The sequence below is a fragment of the Benincasa hispida genome, chromosome 9, assembly GCF_027475165.1.
Source record: "Benincasa hispida cultivar pf3 chromosome 9, pf3_genome.v1.1, whole genome shotgun sequence".
Lineage (NCBI taxonomy): Eukaryota > Viridiplantae > Streptophyta > Magnoliopsida > Cucurbitales > Cucurbitaceae > Benincasa > Benincasa hispida.
This window is the reverse complement of record NC_143486.1, coordinates 30,455,729-30,473,266: the sequence shown is the minus strand read 5'-3', so window position 1 is coordinate 30,473,266 and position 17,538 is coordinate 30,455,729. Positions and strand designations below refer to the sequence as shown.

The window sequence follows — 17,538 nt, the reverse complement described above, 5'->3', positions numbered from 1 at the left end:
TTGGAAGCTTTGTGTAGGAGTGCAGCAGGAGTCCTCTGCTTGTTAGTGAATTCTCTCTGGGTCTTTTGAGTGTAGAAAATGTTGCCCTTACAAATGAAGAGAATTCTCTATTTATAGAGTTCTCAGGTGGGCGTCGTGGGCTTGGTTGGTCCGTGGCTTGACCCTTGGGCCCAATTAGTTGGTTTTGGGCCTAATCTAGAATTTGGGTCCAATTCAACTTTTTTTTGTAGTTTGGACTTTAAGCCCAAATAGTAATATCAAATTAGACTAATTTAATCTGATTCATTCACGTGATGTCATCGAAACTTGTCTTCAATTCAATTCGGGATATGTGTCAACTTCTAATTGGACCCAAAGTCAATGATTTAGAAATTCGTAGTTAATTTAGCAAACGACGTGATGACTTATGATTGGTCCAAAATTTCTCATTCAACAACAATATAAAAACTTCAATTTGTTAACTTTTAGTTCCCATACATTAAAAAAAAATCCACATTATGTACAGATAATTCAACAAATGGATAAAAACCATTCCCAAACAAACATTTTCCTGAAATTTTTTCAAAAATAAAATACTTGAAATCAATCTTTTGGCAATTTCAGGCAAAAAAGATAAATAAATAAATTAAGGGACCCCATTGTTCAAGACCCAATTATCGACATTTTATCAAATAGGTTCTAGCCAACAATCACAAATGGGTTTCAGAAGTTCATTCGACCCCTAGAGCAAGTTCACAATGAAGAATCTAATATTAAGTGTATTCCAAATCCAAAAACTAGAAGAACCCATGAAGCACGTTAGTGCATCAAATTTTCAGAAACGTAATAATTATAAAACTCTATTTTCAAAATTATGTGGAACTCTGAGATTAGAGAAAATCTAAAACTTGAGAACAAGAGTTAGAGAAAGAGATAGAATGCATGGGGTGAAGAGGATGTTTGATGTTGGTTGTTAATGGAAGAAATTGAGAGCATGAGATAGGGTAGTTGAGAAGGGTCGGTTGTTAATGGAAGAAACTGAAGAGCACGAGAGAAGACATTGAGAGAAAATCTAGTGTCGTTGAAAGAGAAGGAAGCAATGAAACAATGGATTAGGGCTAAAAGACTACCCTTAAATATGAGGGATAAATTCGGTTTCCGAATTTTTGGATCTAATTCCCTATAATCACCCATCAAGTAATACATCACAAATCAATTTCTAATGATTTCAGATTTTGTAAAAATCAATTTTGTGTGATTGCCAAACATCAAGTTTACGTAGGAAATTGATTTTGATGTTTTCAAAAGTGATTTTGGTCATGCCAAAATCACTCCCAAATACACCATTAGTCAATAATATATGTATTCGTCAATAAAAATATTATAAATTTTCAAGATATTTTTATAAATAATTTTTAGTAGAATATCATTTTAGTCTCTATATTTTGAGATTCTCGGACCTTACACTTTGAAATATCTAATTTTAGTCCATATACTTTCAATAAAATTTAAATTTAATCCCTCTAGCTAGTTTCTTGTAGATTGTTTTTAAAAAATATTATTTATCAATATTTTTACAATAAATTTATACAATACAATATGTAAATATGTTTTCAAAATTTATAGTGGAAATGTTGATAGATAATACTTTTTTAACAATCAACCAAAAAAAAGAACTAAATTTAAGATTTATTAAAAATCTTAAGAGTCAAATATTAAAATTGGATATTTGAGACTATATAGAGTAACATTAAACTTTTCCAAAAAAAACTTATATTCCACCTATATTTATTTGTTATTTATTTATTTTATTTATTTATATTTATATTGATAACCTAGTGAGATGTAATAATATAATAGTAATGATAATAGCGAAGTGGAGGAAAATAAGCTCACACACAAAAATGGCGCTTAGACACGTTGGGTATAAAAACAAACCAAAGGCGTCACAAATTTCCTGCAATCGCAGACCAATCAAAACTCACTTTGAAGTTCGAGCTCCGAATTCCACGGCCATGGCGAAGACAATGATTTCATCAGGTCTTCCCTTTCTCTCGGCCGTTTCAATCGCTCTATTCTATTTCTTCCTGTTAGTCAATTCTGCTCCAATTTCGGAGCTCCCTGGTTTCTCCGGCTCTCTCCCTTCCAAGCACTACTCCGGGTGCGGATTTTCGATTTACAGTTAATTTCATCATTTGGTTTTGTTACTAGAGATTTTTGGCTTCGAATTTGAATGTTATCGGTGTGGATTGATTTTGAAGGTATGTGGAAATCGACGAGAAGCATGGGAGGAATCTGTTCTACTACTTCGTTGAATCGGAGAGGAATCCGATTGAAGATCCGGTGGTTCTTTGGCTTAATGGCGGCCCTGGATGCTCCAGTTTCGATGGATTCGTTTATGAACATGGTAGGCCTCTTCTTCTTCTTCTTCTTCTTCTTCATCTCCTTTTTTAATAAGCTTCTATCTCTTGGAACTTCATTTTTGATCCTCTTGTTTCTGGTGAAGTTCAATGCATTTGAATCTGGGATTGTGAAACGAATATGAACTGCTTACTGTTTCTTTGAAGTTATTACCGTTTTAATTATTCATGTTTTGACTCTTTGAGTTTGAGGCTGCCTGATGCTCATGAGTTTCTTTTCATGAAATTTTTAATAGTATTCTTGATTTTACTTTTAAGATGTGGACAAGAAATGAGTTCTTGTTTGAAATATCCATTAATGACTTTGCAACAAAAGCAAGAAAAAAAAAAAAGAGGAAAATATCTGTGTAAAATAAAACAAGATTAAAATACCATTTTTGTCCTTAGTCTTATTCTATTATTATTAATAAGAAGAAGAAAAATAAGACTTATCCAATTTTAGTCTTATACTTTCGCATTAATTTTTTAGTTCATACTTTTAATAAATTTTAAATTTATTCTCTACAAAAAATATATTGTTTGATTGTTTAAAAAGAAAAATACACTTTTAGTTATTGAATTTTGAATTTGATTCTATTTGAATCCAAAATATAGCAAAATTTAACCGTTGTCATAAACTATAATTGTTATATTTGTAAATATTTTTAGTCGTTATATCATGTGAAATAATTTTTTTATTTTTTTTAACAAAATAATATTTTCTCTAATTTTTAATTAAAATTCAAAATAAAAAAATGATTTCTTCTATTTTTTCTTCATTTCTCCTCCTCTACCTCTCATCGATGTCGTCGGAAATTAAATTTATTGAAAATATATAAACTAAAATTAAATAAACTTTCACTGAAAATTGAATTTATTGAAAATATATAAACTAAAATTAAATAAACTTTAGATTACAGAGACTAAAATAATATCTAAATTAAAAAAATTTATTCATATTGTTATTTTTTTTTATGATATACATATTCATCACATGAAAGATGAAACATACTATTATTTAGCGGTAAAAATTAACTTTAACTAATTAAATTTAGGAGGTTTGAAAGTATGAACTAAAATTCAACATTTAAAAGAAGAAAGATTAAAACTGAATATTGAGAACTGCTATAGGGCGCGGTAGCACTTCCCTCTCTATTTCTTCCTCTAATGTACATTAAGCTCAAACCTCACGTAATTTAATCAATTAAGATTTTCTTAGAATTTTTTATCAATTAAGACATTATAATTTCGACCAAAAGTAAGAAGTTGTAATTCCTTACTTAGATGAGAACTCTGAAAGATGGTAATTTAAACCTTTATTAATTGTATGGCCATTTTTAAGCAACAGTTTCTCTGTTTTGTTTATCTTGTGAAGGGCCATTCAATTTTGAAGCAGCAAGCACACCGGGCGGCCTTCCAACCCTTCATCTTAACCCATACAGTTGGTCCAAGGTTTGATTCGATTTTTCTTGTAGCACATGTTTTTTCTTATATATATATATCAATTGTTGTTTTGCTGTTACAGGTCTCCAACATCATATATTTGGATTCGCCTGCTGGAGTTGGATTGTCTTATTCAAAAGATGAATCTGATTACAATACCGGTGATGTGAAGACTGGTCTTGATTCTCATAAATTTCTTCTTGAGGTATTGGGTTTGTTTGGAATTTTGAATCCGCTTATGATTTAGTTTTATGACAGATAAACCGAAAATATACTGATGTGCTTTCTACATTCATTATGGGCAGTGGTTTAAGCTGTTCCCGCAGTTTCTGCCTAACCCCTTTTACATTGCTGGAGAGTCGTATGCAGGAGTATATGTGCCAACTCTTGCCACCCAAGTGGTTAAAGGTATTTCTTTTTTTTTTTTGGGGGGGGTTTACATACTTTCTTCTTCAAAATTAACTTGCAAATCTTTTATTTTACAGGAGTAGAGACTGGTGTAAAGCCCACTCTGAACTTCAAGGTGCATTCCAAACTTGTCCAATCCAATCTATTTACCCCCTGAAATTTATCTACCATTTGGTTTATGATTGTGTTTTTGAAAAATGGAGGATCCTACAAAGAATAAAACTATGTTTCTTATTTTTGTTATATTTGAAATTACACTTTTGCAAATTCATGGTCTTAATGTTTAATATCTAAGCTAGTCGATCTGGATTATTGTTTTCAAGGACAAGTGTGCTAAACCTTTTTTCCTACCATATGTTTAACATTTTAAGATAAATAGGAAAATGGATGATGAACCAAACATAGTTTCATTATCTTAGCCCATATTTTGTTAGCTAATTTAGTCTCCATGTTTGAAAAGTTTCATTATCATTTTGGTTTCAATTTCTTAAACGTTCTATTTGTTTATATTTATAGTTTTTTGTATGGCATTTTTTCTTTATACGTGGGAGAGAAATGATGAGGTACATTTAGTACAAGATATGTGTAGAGATGAGCTTAGCTGACTCTAAGGAGATCAAGTTGGAAAGTGCATAAAAAGAGTGGGTTTTAGGGATTGGAGCTTTTGAGATTTATGCATGACTAATTTTATGAAGCCTACTCTCCATTTGTTTCAAGTTCAAAGTCGTATATTGTTTGACCAGAATGCCTACTCATCTTATCTCTCCACTGTGTCCAAAGAAAACATGTATGGTAAGAAAAATATTAAGATTGGTGAAAATGGAGATATTTTAGGAGATTAACCAAACTATATCAATCCAAATCCTGCAAAACTGTAGGGACTATAACAATAACTCAACCTAGATTCTCTAATATTGCATCTGAAAGAGTCACTTTTGCAGGGTTACTTGGTTGGAAATGGAGTTGCAGATGATGTGTTTGATGGAAATGCTCTTGTTCCATTTGCACACGGAATGGGCCTGATCTCTGATGAGCTGTTTCAGGTGAGTTGATTCCTTAGTTTAAAGTGTAGTTCATTCTTTGACTGGAATCACATCTTCAGACAAGATATAAGTAAATAACACGTCAATTTTCTTGAGGTTGCTCAACTCCCTGATATGAATTGAAGCAGAGAAATATTAAGGACGCATTTATTGTCTATTTTCAAAATATAACTTTGTTTTTTTATTTTATTTCATTTTAGACACAAGATCAACTTTAGTATCAATTTGTTTTATGTATTTCTTGTAACTTTAAGATGTTTGTAAATCTTTTCCTGATTTTGAATTATATTTTAGAATGTTTTTGGAAACTAGAAAAAATATATATGTTAGCAAACCATGCCCAAGAGAAAAGAACTATTTGAAAAAAGGGGGACTTTTGGGGATCTAGGGTATGTAGCTCGTGAGAAGAAAGAAAACCTTGTCTAGGTGATACTTTATCCCCTTCAAAGCCAACTTCGAGATACATGGATTTTAAATAATGAAGTTTTCACCTAGAACTTGAACCTAGGACATTGGATAGTATCTCCGAACATCCCAAGGCCTTACCATCTGAGCCACCATTTGAGAGTAATTGATGATCCTCTGGCTTTTCAAGGTTGGTCCTGCACCGTCCTTGCAATCATATGTGATTTAACTTTTCAAACTTGATTCATATTCAGGAGGTTGAAAATACATGCAAAGGAAACTACTATGAACCCACTGACAATGCCTGTGAGACCAAGCTTGCCAAAGTTGATGAGGTGATGAAGGCTGTTTTTGAAACTTATTCATTTATTAGAGCAAGCAAATTGGATGGTGGTATTAAACTCACCCAAAGAATATGTCATTTTTCTTAGTTGGTTGATGGCTTAAACATATACAACATTTTGGAACCTTGCTACCATGCCCCTGAGAAGATAAAGACTGTAAATATCGAGTTGCCGAGCAGCTTCCGATTGCTCGGTGAGACTGAGAGGCCACTTGCCGTGAGGAAAAGGATGTTTGGTCGAGCCTGGCCTCTTAGAGCTCCTGTGAGAGCTGGCATTGTTCCAAGTTGGTCTCAACTTCTTGGTAGCACCGAAGTTCCATGCACTGTAAGTTCAGTTCCTTCTTTTTTTGGATTTTGATGGGCACCCCCATGGTGTTTTCATTCTGTATTACTATAGTTTATGGTTTCCGTGCTTCGATTTCTGTGAAGTGTGGGAGTTGGATTCAAACACATTGGGGTCTTACAGCTCGTCAAAATATATTTCACTTTTCAATTTCTTTCTGGACTTTCCTTTACATTGATAGTTTGAGGCAGTCTTTACTGGTCCAAATCATTTACCTCCAAATGCACCAAACAAATTTTTTGATAGGATGGTAAATTTATTACACTTAGTGCCACCTAATATTGATGTCTTATCTAAAGAGTGATGAAGTTGCAACGGCCTGGTTGAACAATGAAGCAGTGAGGAAAGCAATCCATGCTAACACAGTAAGTTTATCGGGGCACACAATATTTAGAAGCCACTTAATTCATATTCCGTAATTTGTGTTGTTTATCAATGGCAACAGAGTTTGGCGGGCACCTGGGAGCTGTGCACTGATAAACTTGATTTTCACCATGATGCTGGGAGCATGATCCCATACCACAAAAACCTTACCTTGAAAGGATATCGAGCTCTTATTTTCAGGTACCATTACGTATTCCATTTTATTGTTGGAGACGTTGCAAGCATTCATAGTCAGGGTATTAATTCTTCGTCATAATGTCAACATTTCCATCAAGTATTGATGGAAATGAGTAGATCGACATTGCTGTTGTATTGTAAATACTTGACGAAATATGAAATATATCAACAACATATTCTTAACCGTGGACATAATATCAATAACAAGAATATTTAACTTATTTAAAAAGGTGAAAACTTTTTTGTTAATTATGGTTGAGACTTTGACATCGGAATTCAAAACATTGCTTATTGTACATGATGTAAATACAAATCGCACAGAATAATATAGTTCAATAACAGAGCAGTCTTTAGTCTGAAGAGGCGGCAAGTTTTGTTCTTTTTCTGGTGTATTGAATTATCTAATGAAGGAAAGATGTAAAAAGTAGATAGGAGAGGCCATCAAATGAAACTGGAATGTTTCCAACCATCTGGCCATAAAACCTCACCTCAAAGCTATGAAAAGTGTGAATATACATATATATATATATATATTTTTTTTTTGTTTCTCTGCCCCTTAAGTGACTCTACTGGTTTAGATCTTCTGAAACTGACTTGCATTTTCATTTTCCCGGTAGCGGCGATCATGATATGTGTGTTCCATTCACGGGGAGCGAAGCTTGGGTTCAATCACTTGGATACAAGGTCATTGATGAATGGAGGCCATGGACGTCAAACGAACAAGTTGCCGGGTACTATTGTCATTTCCTTGCCTCGTTTTCTGGTTTTTGAGCGTGTTCATGTTAGCTAAACTAGATATGCAAAATATGATAAGCATGTAAAAAGTTATTGTAATTACAGATTCCCTGCAAAATTCACCATTAATCTTCCAAAATGAGCTAAGTCATATCTAGATTCCTTTGAACATTACAGATTCCCTGCAGCTGAAAATCTTTTATGATAAAAACTTGTGTCCAAATACAATTAAAAGTGATTTAACATGTGTTTAAAAGTAGTTTCAAATTTTAAAAAAAAACATATATTAAAGTACTTTTTGAAATATTAATTAGGTAGTTCTCAATGAAAGTCGTGTGAAAGGAGAAGTTAATTTGAAAAATAATGAAAGTATATGTAAAGAGAGCGATTATAAATATTTTTTTGTGAAGTTAATTTGTCAAGTAAAATGTTCAATACGAGCAAAGCGTGTATAGCTCAACTTGCATATAGTATATGTTAGTTATCAAGAAGTTTATGGTTCGAATTCTCTCATTCCTATTATACTAAAAAATATGTATCATTAATAATGCAAGCTTTATGTTATAGCTATGCTTGAGAAGTTAGTGTTAGAAAATTCATGGAAATAATTAGTGAAAGAAAGCGTGTCGTGTTGAGAATAAGGTGTTTATGATTGGAGCTAAACAGACATTTGCATTCCATCTAAAAGCACTTAGATCATAGAAATACTCTCAAATAACAATTTGACCTCCATTATAAGATTAATTACTTTCTTGAATTGCAGGTACTTACGAGGCTATGAAAACAATCTCATTTTTCTTACCATTAAGGCAAGTGATGATGTAAATTGTGGTTAAATAAATGGAAATTTTCACATAAAGAAAAAAACTAAAATTATTTATAAAAATAGGAAAAAATATTGATAGACATTGTTAGACTTCTATCAACATCTATCACATAGTATCGATGATAGACTTCTATCAATTTCTATCACGATAGACACTGATAGATTTCTATCAGTCTCTATCAACCTCTATCAAAGAAAATTGAATCTTACTATTTTATGTAAATAGTTTTTATCATTTTTCTATATTTGAAAATTCCCTAAAATAAATAATTATATATATATATATATATATATATTTTTTTGAGAATAAATGTATACATTGGTAATGATGCAGGGATCTGGACATACTGTACCAGAATACAAACCACGTGAAGCTTTAGATTTTTACCAGCGATTTTTGGCTGGAGAATCAATATGAAAAAAGGTAGTGTGTTGTAATTGTATTCTCTACTATGTTAGAACTTGATAAATAAATCACAAGAACACTATTAGTTCTTGGTGTTTCTACTTTAGGCTATGTGCATTATCCTATGAAATTTACATAATGGTGATCATAAAAATCATTAAAAAAAACAGTAATTAAAATCATACAATTTCACATAGTGATTTTTAAATAAGGGTTTAAAAAAAAATCCTCCATGTTTTTCTGGATTTTGGTGATAGAATTATTCAGGGTGTGATATGTGAACTTTTCTATTTTGGAAGGCCCGATTAATATTATATTTATGATTATTGCATGAGACGTAATCCTCTTGCAATTGAAGTCAACTTGAGTGTAGAGATGTTCATAGAGTCGGATTTGAGTGGGGATCCTAGCAAGCAATTTTGTGGGAATTGGGTTCATTTCCATAAGAATTGGAGCGGGGATTCCTTACAAGAATTTTGTGAGAATTGGATTCCTAACGAGCAATTTTTTCCATTTAATTTTTTTAAAATGTATTCAAGTGAGCCTAGCTCAATTAAGACATAATACTTATGACAAAAGGTTAGAGGTCTATATGAAAATAAGAAAATGAAAGAAAATTAAAATAGTTTGCAAGCTTCGATGACATCTTACAATAATGGCCTTGGTTATAGATTTATGTGTTCGTCGAAGAACGCTTTTAAAAATGGTTACTTCCTATAAATTAGTCTGAGTGTTTCACGAACAATCATTGAACTCAAATAGTGAAAAAGTTGTTGAGTGAGACTACTATAGTGTGGTAAATGATTGTTAGATTTGAATTCAAAAGTTGTATTCCTCTTAATAAAACTTGTTGGATCTGTTTTTTGTTTTTTTATTTTATTTTTTTAAATATCAATTTATACTCCCAAGATTTAGGAGATGTATAAATTTAAACCATAAACCTTAAGGTTGTATTAACTTATACCCTAAACTATTAATTGTATCCATTTAAACCTTAAATTTTTGTATGTGTATCAAGCTACATCTTCCATTATATTTAAAAATCTTGTCTGAAACTTATAATTGTATCAATTAAATCACTAAAATTTCATAAATAAATTTAGTTAGATTCTTAGACAAAATTTCTTTTGAAAATCGTCCATGCATTTACTCTAATCATTCATTTTGTAAAACTGACATTTGAATAAGTCTATACACGTTTGAGAATTAATGCACGGATGATTTTTAAAGGTAATCGTGATGAAAAGTCTAAATTGATTGGCTTATGAAAATTTAGGTGTTTAATTAGCTTAAATTATAAATTTCAAACGATATTGGTCGAATGAAATTTGGATGGTATAAATTGATACACTTATAAAAGTTTAGGATTTAAATTGATAAATTATTAATTCATGGTTTTAATTGAAAAAACTCCCAAAATTTAGGGGTATAATTTGATATTTGCCTTTTTTTTCGTATTTTTTTTATGGATCTTGAAAATGCAAGGTATCCATTAAATAAAGCAAATTGTAAAAACCACTATGATGTAATTACAATTACACTCTCTAACTTTCAATACAAAAAAAAAAAAAAAAAAAAAAAAAAAAAAAAAAAAAATCCTCAAAGTTACACAAATGTTAAAATTGGACTCTCAAACTTACAATGGCTATAGAAATCAAACCTGCAAATGATTAAAAATTAAATCCTCAAACTTATATAAAAATTAAATTCTCAAACTTATATATTATTACAATTTCTGCTATTATATAACTTTGAAAATCCGATCTTAACTCTGGCCTGAACTTAAAAGGTTCAACTTTTATAATTGAAAGTGAGTGGATAATTGCATACTTTATAAAGTGTTGGGTGTGATTTGCCATTTTCTTTTATATTTTATAATTATGAGGATCGGTTAAAAATATTAATAATAATAATATCAATCCTCGTATTGTGAGAATACGAAAATCTACCTTGGGTAGCAAGTTTCAAGTCTATAGGATAATTATAATAAGTTTTTAAAAACATTATTAATTAGAAAAAAACCCCAAGAGTATAAATTGATACTTTTTTTTCCAAAATAATAATAATAATAATAATAATACAATGGGAAAATTCAAAACACCACATCATAAAAATAAGGGCAAATTGTAAAAACCACCCTAAAGTATTGTGGTAGTTGTAATTACACCCTCAAATTTTTAATTATAAAAATTAGAATTTTAAACTTCTACAAATGTTAAAACTGAACCCTCAAGCTTACAATAATGGTAGAAATCAGATCCATAAATAATAAAATTAAATCCTAAAACTTATATAAATGTTATAATCTATACAATTGTGTGAGTTTAAAGGTCTAATTTGATCCAATTATGGTTAAATTTTTACAATTGAAAGTATAAGGATATAATTACAACTACCACCGTACTTTAGGGGTGATTTTTGCCTACAAATAATATTCTCCCCTCCAAATTTAATTCTATGAATACTATACTACAAATTAAATAGTAACTAAAAATGAATTATATTAAAACGTTGCCTTGAAACTTTGTTTTTTGAGAAATAAAGACGTGAAACATTCAGAATGAAATGATTTGAAATATTCAATTAATATACTAGTCGCTTTCTTTTCTTCAAAGTTTTAGATTTTAAGTGAATATTTTCTCAAAAATAAATAATAAAATGGCAAAACTATTGAAAACATATACAAAAATATAGCAAAATTTCAAAATTTATCAATGATAGACACTGATAGACTTCTATTATCCATCATTGGAAGTATTTAATTCATTTTTCTATATTTGAAAACAACCCTAATATATATATATATATATGAATAGTTTATTGTGTCATGGACTCACAAGTTCCTGGTTTTTTTCAAGATAGAGTTCTTGGATTTTTTCATGATAGAGTTACTGATTTTTTTAGGACGATGAATTTACTACTCGAACTATATTTAAATTATTTTGATTTAGAGATAGCTATTTCTAAATTTGCACTCCAAATGGAGAATTTACAAAAAGTAAAAGTAACCTTAAATAGAAATAATTGAATCTTACAATGAAATATCATGTTCATAAAAATCTAATGGTGTGCAACAAATACTATCGAAGTCCCATCTAAATCCCAAATACAGAAGTTCCCAAATCCTTTTTCAACTCACCTCAAATATCATATCACAATCGATAATCCTTTATTTTTTTTAGATAAGAAAAATTTCGTTGATGAATGAAATAATCCAAAGAGTACAAAAAAACAGATAGAATAGATAGACTAAATTCTAAACCCTAAACTTAAAACTCTAAACCCTAAACTCAAAACTCTAAACCATTAACTCTGATTAAGACTTGAAATATAACTTTAAAGTGTATTTATATCATATCAATTAAAAATCCATTATTATACTCAGACAACATATCTGTAAGTTACATATCTTCCTGCAGTCTCACTTGGTCTGATGATCTTCACAACTTGTCCACGCTTTAAACCGTAATATCTTGCAACGGGGTCGGTCACCTGTATGCGGGGTAGCTAATACAAAATATACAAAACCATATAAGAAGTTCATTCACATTGCAACAGAAATGCAAACACATATAAACACTAATGAATAGATGTAGACAAGACAAGATGGTACGGCCGACAAATGGCTCCCATAGGTTGGATTGTGATTAGTGAAGTAATAGTGATGATACCCCAAGGGATGCCCCCAAGCATGGAGCTTAGCTTAGCATGTTTGGAGGTAACCCTCGAAGGTTTTAGGTTCAAACTTTAGAGTTGAAAACTTTAACATAGAACACAAGGACCCAATTGTATAACAAATAGAATAGATCCCCTTCAATCAAGGTCGTAGTTGAAAACTTTTAACTTTCTTGATTTGTACGTATCATCCATGCGTAGGGACCATGCTAATCTTCTCTATACCATTCCAATTTTAAGGTCGTCGTTGAAAACTTTTAACTTAAAACTCCTTTTGCCTTTTCAAGTTCATCTTGGGTGTGTGAATGCTCCTTAGAAACTAGGGGAGTAAGGCCACAATACCTTGATTATTAAAAGAAAACAGAAGGCAATCTAAAGACAATTCTCCAGAAGTGGTAAACAGGGCAAAATCAAGAAAGAAAACATTGTCAAGAATTCTTTTGTTGCTAAGATAACTTGATGAAGCACAAGTCGAGTAACTAAAATATGTTTTGTCACGGCATGCTATGTAATCTTAATCGAACCCGGGACTAAGAAAAATTCCACTAAATAAGATTGAGCAATTCGAACATAGAACAATGAAGAAATCGAGTCATTAGTCACTAATTGACATAAGGTTGGAGGTTGGACACCTTGTGCCTAATTTGTTGTTACAGACATGGAAACCAAAGTGGCATCAGGAACGCAAGATATGCATTTTCAACATGTTGTATTTTCTGAAGAATTAATGCTAACCTGTGTATCTTTCACGGTATATCTCTCCAGTAATGTCTTTTTCTCTTCATTGGTAAGTAACTGGTGCTCAGGAACAAGGACGTGATCTTTGATATTAACTAGCAATTCTGCTTCCTTCATCAACAAATAAAGATAAGAAAAAGAATAAAGATTTTATATATAAAGTGAACTAAGAAAAGAACAAGAATATAGAGATTCTATATTTTGTGTTCTCTTTCTAAGCTTTATGTTAATTTTGCTGTCCAAGATAATTATATGAATTGGGACGGGAGACTTTTATTTTCTTTGACTAATCATTATTCTAGTTCAGAGTACTCTTGAGATTGTACATTTTATGCTTCTGTTTCATCTTCATGTTTCCTCGTATATTGAGTGTTAGACTCTTTTCAAGCCAAGGGAGAAATTGAACAACTGCCTTAGCCGTATAATTGTTCTTCAACCAGAGAATCCAGGAAACCCCCATATTTTTCATTCTCATACTGCAAAACAAGGAATAACTGAAGAAAGCATTACATGATTTCTAGTTTTCGGAGTAGGAAGGTTTCCTTTAATTCAAATTATTGGTGAATGATGAATCTAATTTACTTCTCCAAGTGGTGGTTTGGTTTTTCTCAAACTTAAATCCTAAAAATACTCCATCTTATATTTTCACCTGGAAAACTTCGAAGTGTAATTTGGAAGATGCTTCATTTATACCAGTACGAGCGAATGGGGTCAAACTGTGTTGAACGACCACTATTGCTCTAAAAACATTCTCTGATCTCATGCGGTCAGCATATGTTCTAATTGTCTTCATGCCAACCTTCTGTTCTTCTGGAAAGAAAACGTATATCTATACAGGAAAAAAAATCACTATAAGAGGATGTAAACAAATAAGAGAATTAACGAGAAACTTGTAACTCCTGTAACTGAACTTTAATAACTATGAGAAATACTAATCAAATATTCCCTTTTCTGAGACAATACCTGATCAGTGCTATCATTTCTCTTGGCTTTATTGATAACAATATCTTCTCTTTTCATGCTTTCACCATATTTATGCTTAAATTGCTCCCTTGTCATGTCAATATCAAAGTCTCCAACAAAATAACTTCGGTCCATTAGCATTTGAAATAGAGTTTTTCGAACTCTGAAAAGCCTGGTGATTTCCTCCTCTGATAGCACCATCTTGTTTGTGGCTAATTCATTGTCAAACAATACAATGCTCATTAACTAAATAGGTACACAAAGAATATATAATGCACATTCTAAATGAGTAAGAGCTTATTAATATAAACATCAATCTGAATAACTATGTTACATACAGGAAATCTCAAAAGCAATACAAGACACAACGTAAAGAAAACACCATGGATATAATGAAACTATAATTTACAGAAATTCAAAACAAGCTGGAGACACTAACATGATGGACGCAAGAACAAGACAACAAATAGAACACACTATGAATATGGATACACCAATTTAAAGAAAAAATAAAATCCTGCTGGAAAAGCAGAGACCTGCAACAACAGTTTTCAAACATGTGTACATAACATATAAACATTCTATTTCTTTATTTATTATTATTTTAAACAATTATAGGTGTTTGGATCAACGAATGTACACCTCAACCCACCCTACAAGACAACAGCTTAGCCATGGTGATTTTGCATCCAAAAATTTAAAAGAAATTTTAATATCCTTGGCTGACCATCCTGATTTGAACTCTTAAACTCATATCTAAGATCAAAATTTATCTTTTTTTCCACCCTATTTTCTATGTTCATGAGTGTTCAGGTCAATTCACACACACTTAAACTATTTTAATAGGTAAACATTCTGACCCTATTAGATTTGGTTATCAAGAACACTCATTAAATCTCAGGTGGATGACTGTTATGGCTTGAACTCCTTCCTTCTAGTCCTACACTTCCTTTTATATATGGGAATGAGAAAACAAGAAAACAATCTCAATAATAAGAGGGAGATACATAAAAAGGAACTGAGGTATCACCTACAAGCCAAGGGGGATAAAAAAGAACTCCTAATGGGCAAAAATTTGAGATAAACCTTATTACAAAAGCTAAAGATTGTAACTACTCACACCAAGTAGACAGCCATCTTTTTCCCAGTATACAACAAAAGTAGAGCCACTTCTTAGAAAAGTCCTATTTCTTTTACACCAAATTCTCCACAGAAGAAGCCTAATTATACCACAAAATTCTTAGAAGGTTCCATAAATGAGCTGATAGAAAGCCTCTGAACAACTCCTGGGAACCACCCAGTTTAAGTAAAATATTTAAAAGAGACTGCATCAAGAGGAAACAGCAAACAGGCATAGGCAAAACAAGTGCAACTTTTCTTCCAAGTCCTTTCTACACAAAACACACTAGCTGGGAATCAACGGAACAGACGGCAAGCATTTTTGCAGTCCGCAACATGCGTCTGCCCACCTCTATTTTTTTTTTAATGATAACATCCACTCTCATTGAAAAAAATAAAAGAATATACGGACATATAAAAGATCAAGCCCACAAAAAAGTGGACTCCATTTACAAGAGGGGACTCCAACTATACAAAATCGTGCTAATTCCAGAAAAGTCCTTTGAAATCAAAGCTCATTAGAAAACATGAAAGCAAATATGGGACTATAACTCCCTAGGATCCCTCTCAATAACCCTAAACACCGTACTATTCCTTTCACGCTGCGTTTGCCTACCTCTAAGCCCTTTGCTAAGATCAAAATTTATTCTTTTAGCCAGTCAACCAATAATTGACACATAAACTATTGTCCCTTAAGAATACACGAGTCTACATATTTTTCCACAATGTTGGGTATTCTCATAAGATATATTTATAGTCTAGTGATTAGTCTTGTGAAAGTATAACTTGCTTCTAGTAATTTGAATGGAAGGAAAATTGCATTTGAGAAGATGAAGGTCTTGAGAATTACAGAACTAGAAAATTTCTAGCTGTACCAACAACTGAGTAATTGGTGGAAGGTCAGTGGGTAACTTGGTATTAACTTGAAAGAAGTTCAAAAGGAATGATTGGTTCACAATTTGATGCTGGGTATTGCTCCTTTATTTCATTAGACAAGTTATAAATTGAGTTCTTCGAGTTAGAGAAAAAAATGACGTAGATGGAGATTGAGAGAATACCGGTAACAACAAGCTGCTATGTGGGACACGGCGGCGACACAGAGCTGCTGGAAGGGCGGAGGAGAAGCCGGCGTCACGAAGAAGATTGTGGAGCAAGGAAGCCGGAAGAAGGGTTTACGCCTATCTCTTTATTTATTCTAAATTTGTAATACGTTGGTGGGATTTTTTAAACCCGACCTAACTATTTTTAATTATAAGTTTGTTCACTAAATAATCATTATTAAATAATAAATCCAATCTAAGCTAACTAAGAAATATTTGGATTTGGTTAGATTGATTTCCGCTGATTCATTTATTTAAATTTTTATTATAACAATAACTAAAATGTTAATATATAAAATTTTTATTTAATTATTTTTATACGTTGGATTATGAAAATTTTCTTTTCGAAATGTTATAAATTACTTTTAAGAATGGTTGGAGAATAAATTATTCAAAAAATAAAATTAAAATTAATAAATAAATAAATATATATATATATAATTGTACCATTAAAAAAACTATTTTTAAAATTAGTAATAATTTCGAGTTAATTCGAGTTATTTTAGATAAACCAAAATATACGTTTTGAATTCATTTGAACTACAAGGGCAAAACAGTAAACCAACTCAATCCATATCATTTGCATTTGTTTGGACTCAGTCCAACCCAAATGAATTGATAACTCAACCTAAACTATATGGACCTCTACTTGAGTTAATTTATCTGCTATGTTTTAAAAAAAATAATAATGTAAAATTATTCTTGATACTAATTGTTATTGATTGTTGTCTGAGTTCTATTTAATAATGATTATTAATGATAGTGAGTGCTAATGATAATGATTATTATCGGATTGCTATTTGATTATTATCTTATACTGATTTCTAATTATTGATTTACTATTTGATTGTCATCTAATTATTATTTCATATTGACTGTTATTTGATTATCAATGAATCAATTATCGTTTGATTACTATCTGATACTTAAATTAGTTACAACTCACATTGACATGTAAGTATATCAGTTTATTAATATATGAAATATAAATATATCATACTGCTAATATACTATTCAAAAAGCATAACAAAATTAACATAAAATTAGTTTGT

At 31.1% G+C, this 17,538-nt stretch overlaps 2 protein-coding genes and 1 non-coding gene across 3 annotated transcripts; 1 reads left to right on the top strand and 2 right to left on the bottom strand.

The window, feature by feature from the left end:
- Positions 1–1,831: 1,831 nt before the first annotated feature.
- Positions 1,832–8,997, top strand: LOC120085131 (serine carboxypeptidase-like 20). The gene is made up of 14 exons (XM_039040994.2): positions 1,832–2,140; positions 2,241–2,386; positions 3,754–3,830; positions 3,904–4,026; positions 4,127–4,229; positions 4,307–4,344; positions 5,171–5,272; positions 5,932–6,012; positions 6,109–6,345; positions 6,663–6,728; positions 6,809–6,927; positions 7,542–7,655; positions 8,423–8,468; positions 8,820–8,997. Exons 1-14 carry the CDS (start codon positions 1,842–1,844, stop codon positions 8,901–8,903), a joined length of 1,635 nt encoding a protein of 544 aa, XP_038896922.2. The 5' UTR covers positions 1,832–1,841; the 3' UTR covers positions 8,904–8,997.
- Positions 8,998–12,038: 3,041 nt separating this feature from the next.
- LOC120087067 (DNA-directed RNA polymerases II and IV subunit 5A-like) lies at positions 12,039–16,584 on the bottom strand. The gene is made up of 5 exons (XM_039043916.2): positions 16,445–16,584; positions 14,268–14,479; positions 13,954–14,133; positions 13,302–13,415; positions 12,039–12,398 (listed from the first exon to the last, which is right to left on the bottom strand). The coding sequence occupies exons 2-5, from the start codon at positions 14,466–14,468 to the stop codon at positions 12,273–12,275; spliced, it is 621 nt and encodes a 206-aa protein (XP_038899844.1). The 5' UTR covers positions 14,469–14,479; positions 16,445–16,584; the 3' UTR covers positions 12,039–12,272.
- LOC120087444 (U6 spliceosomal RNA) lies at positions 12,722–12,821 on the bottom strand. Its single transcript, XR_005484584.1, has one exon. It is a non-coding gene; the product is annotated as a U6 spliceosomal RNA (small nuclear RNA).
- Positions 16,585–17,538: the final 954 nt, after the last annotated feature.

Bases quoted from the DNA above. Each gene is read 5' to 3' on its own strand.
- LOC120085131 (XM_039040994.2), top strand. From the start codon at position 1,842: ATGATAATAGCGAAGTGGAGGAAAATAAGCTCACACACAAAAATGGCG. The intron at 4,027-4,126 runs GTATTGGGTTTG...CATTATGGGCAG, and splicing joins CTCATAAATTTCTTCTTGAG to TGGTTTAAGCTGTTCCCGCA. The intron at 4,345-5,170 runs GTGCATTCCAAA...TCACTTTTGCAG, and splicing joins AGCCCACTCTGAACTTCAAG to GGTTACTTGGTTGGAAATGG.
- LOC120087067 (XM_039043916.2), bottom strand. From the start codon at position 14,468: ATGGTGCTATCAGAGGAGGAAATCACCAGGCTTTTCAGAGTTCGAAAA. The intron at 14,134-14,267 runs GTATTGTCTCAG...TTTCCTGTATAG, and splicing joins GAAATGATAGCACTGATCAG to ATATACGTTTTCTTTCCAGA. The intron at 12,399-13,301 runs GTTAGCATTAAT...ATTTTGTATTAG, and splicing joins ATACCGTGAAAGATACACAG to CTACCCCGCATACAGGTGAC.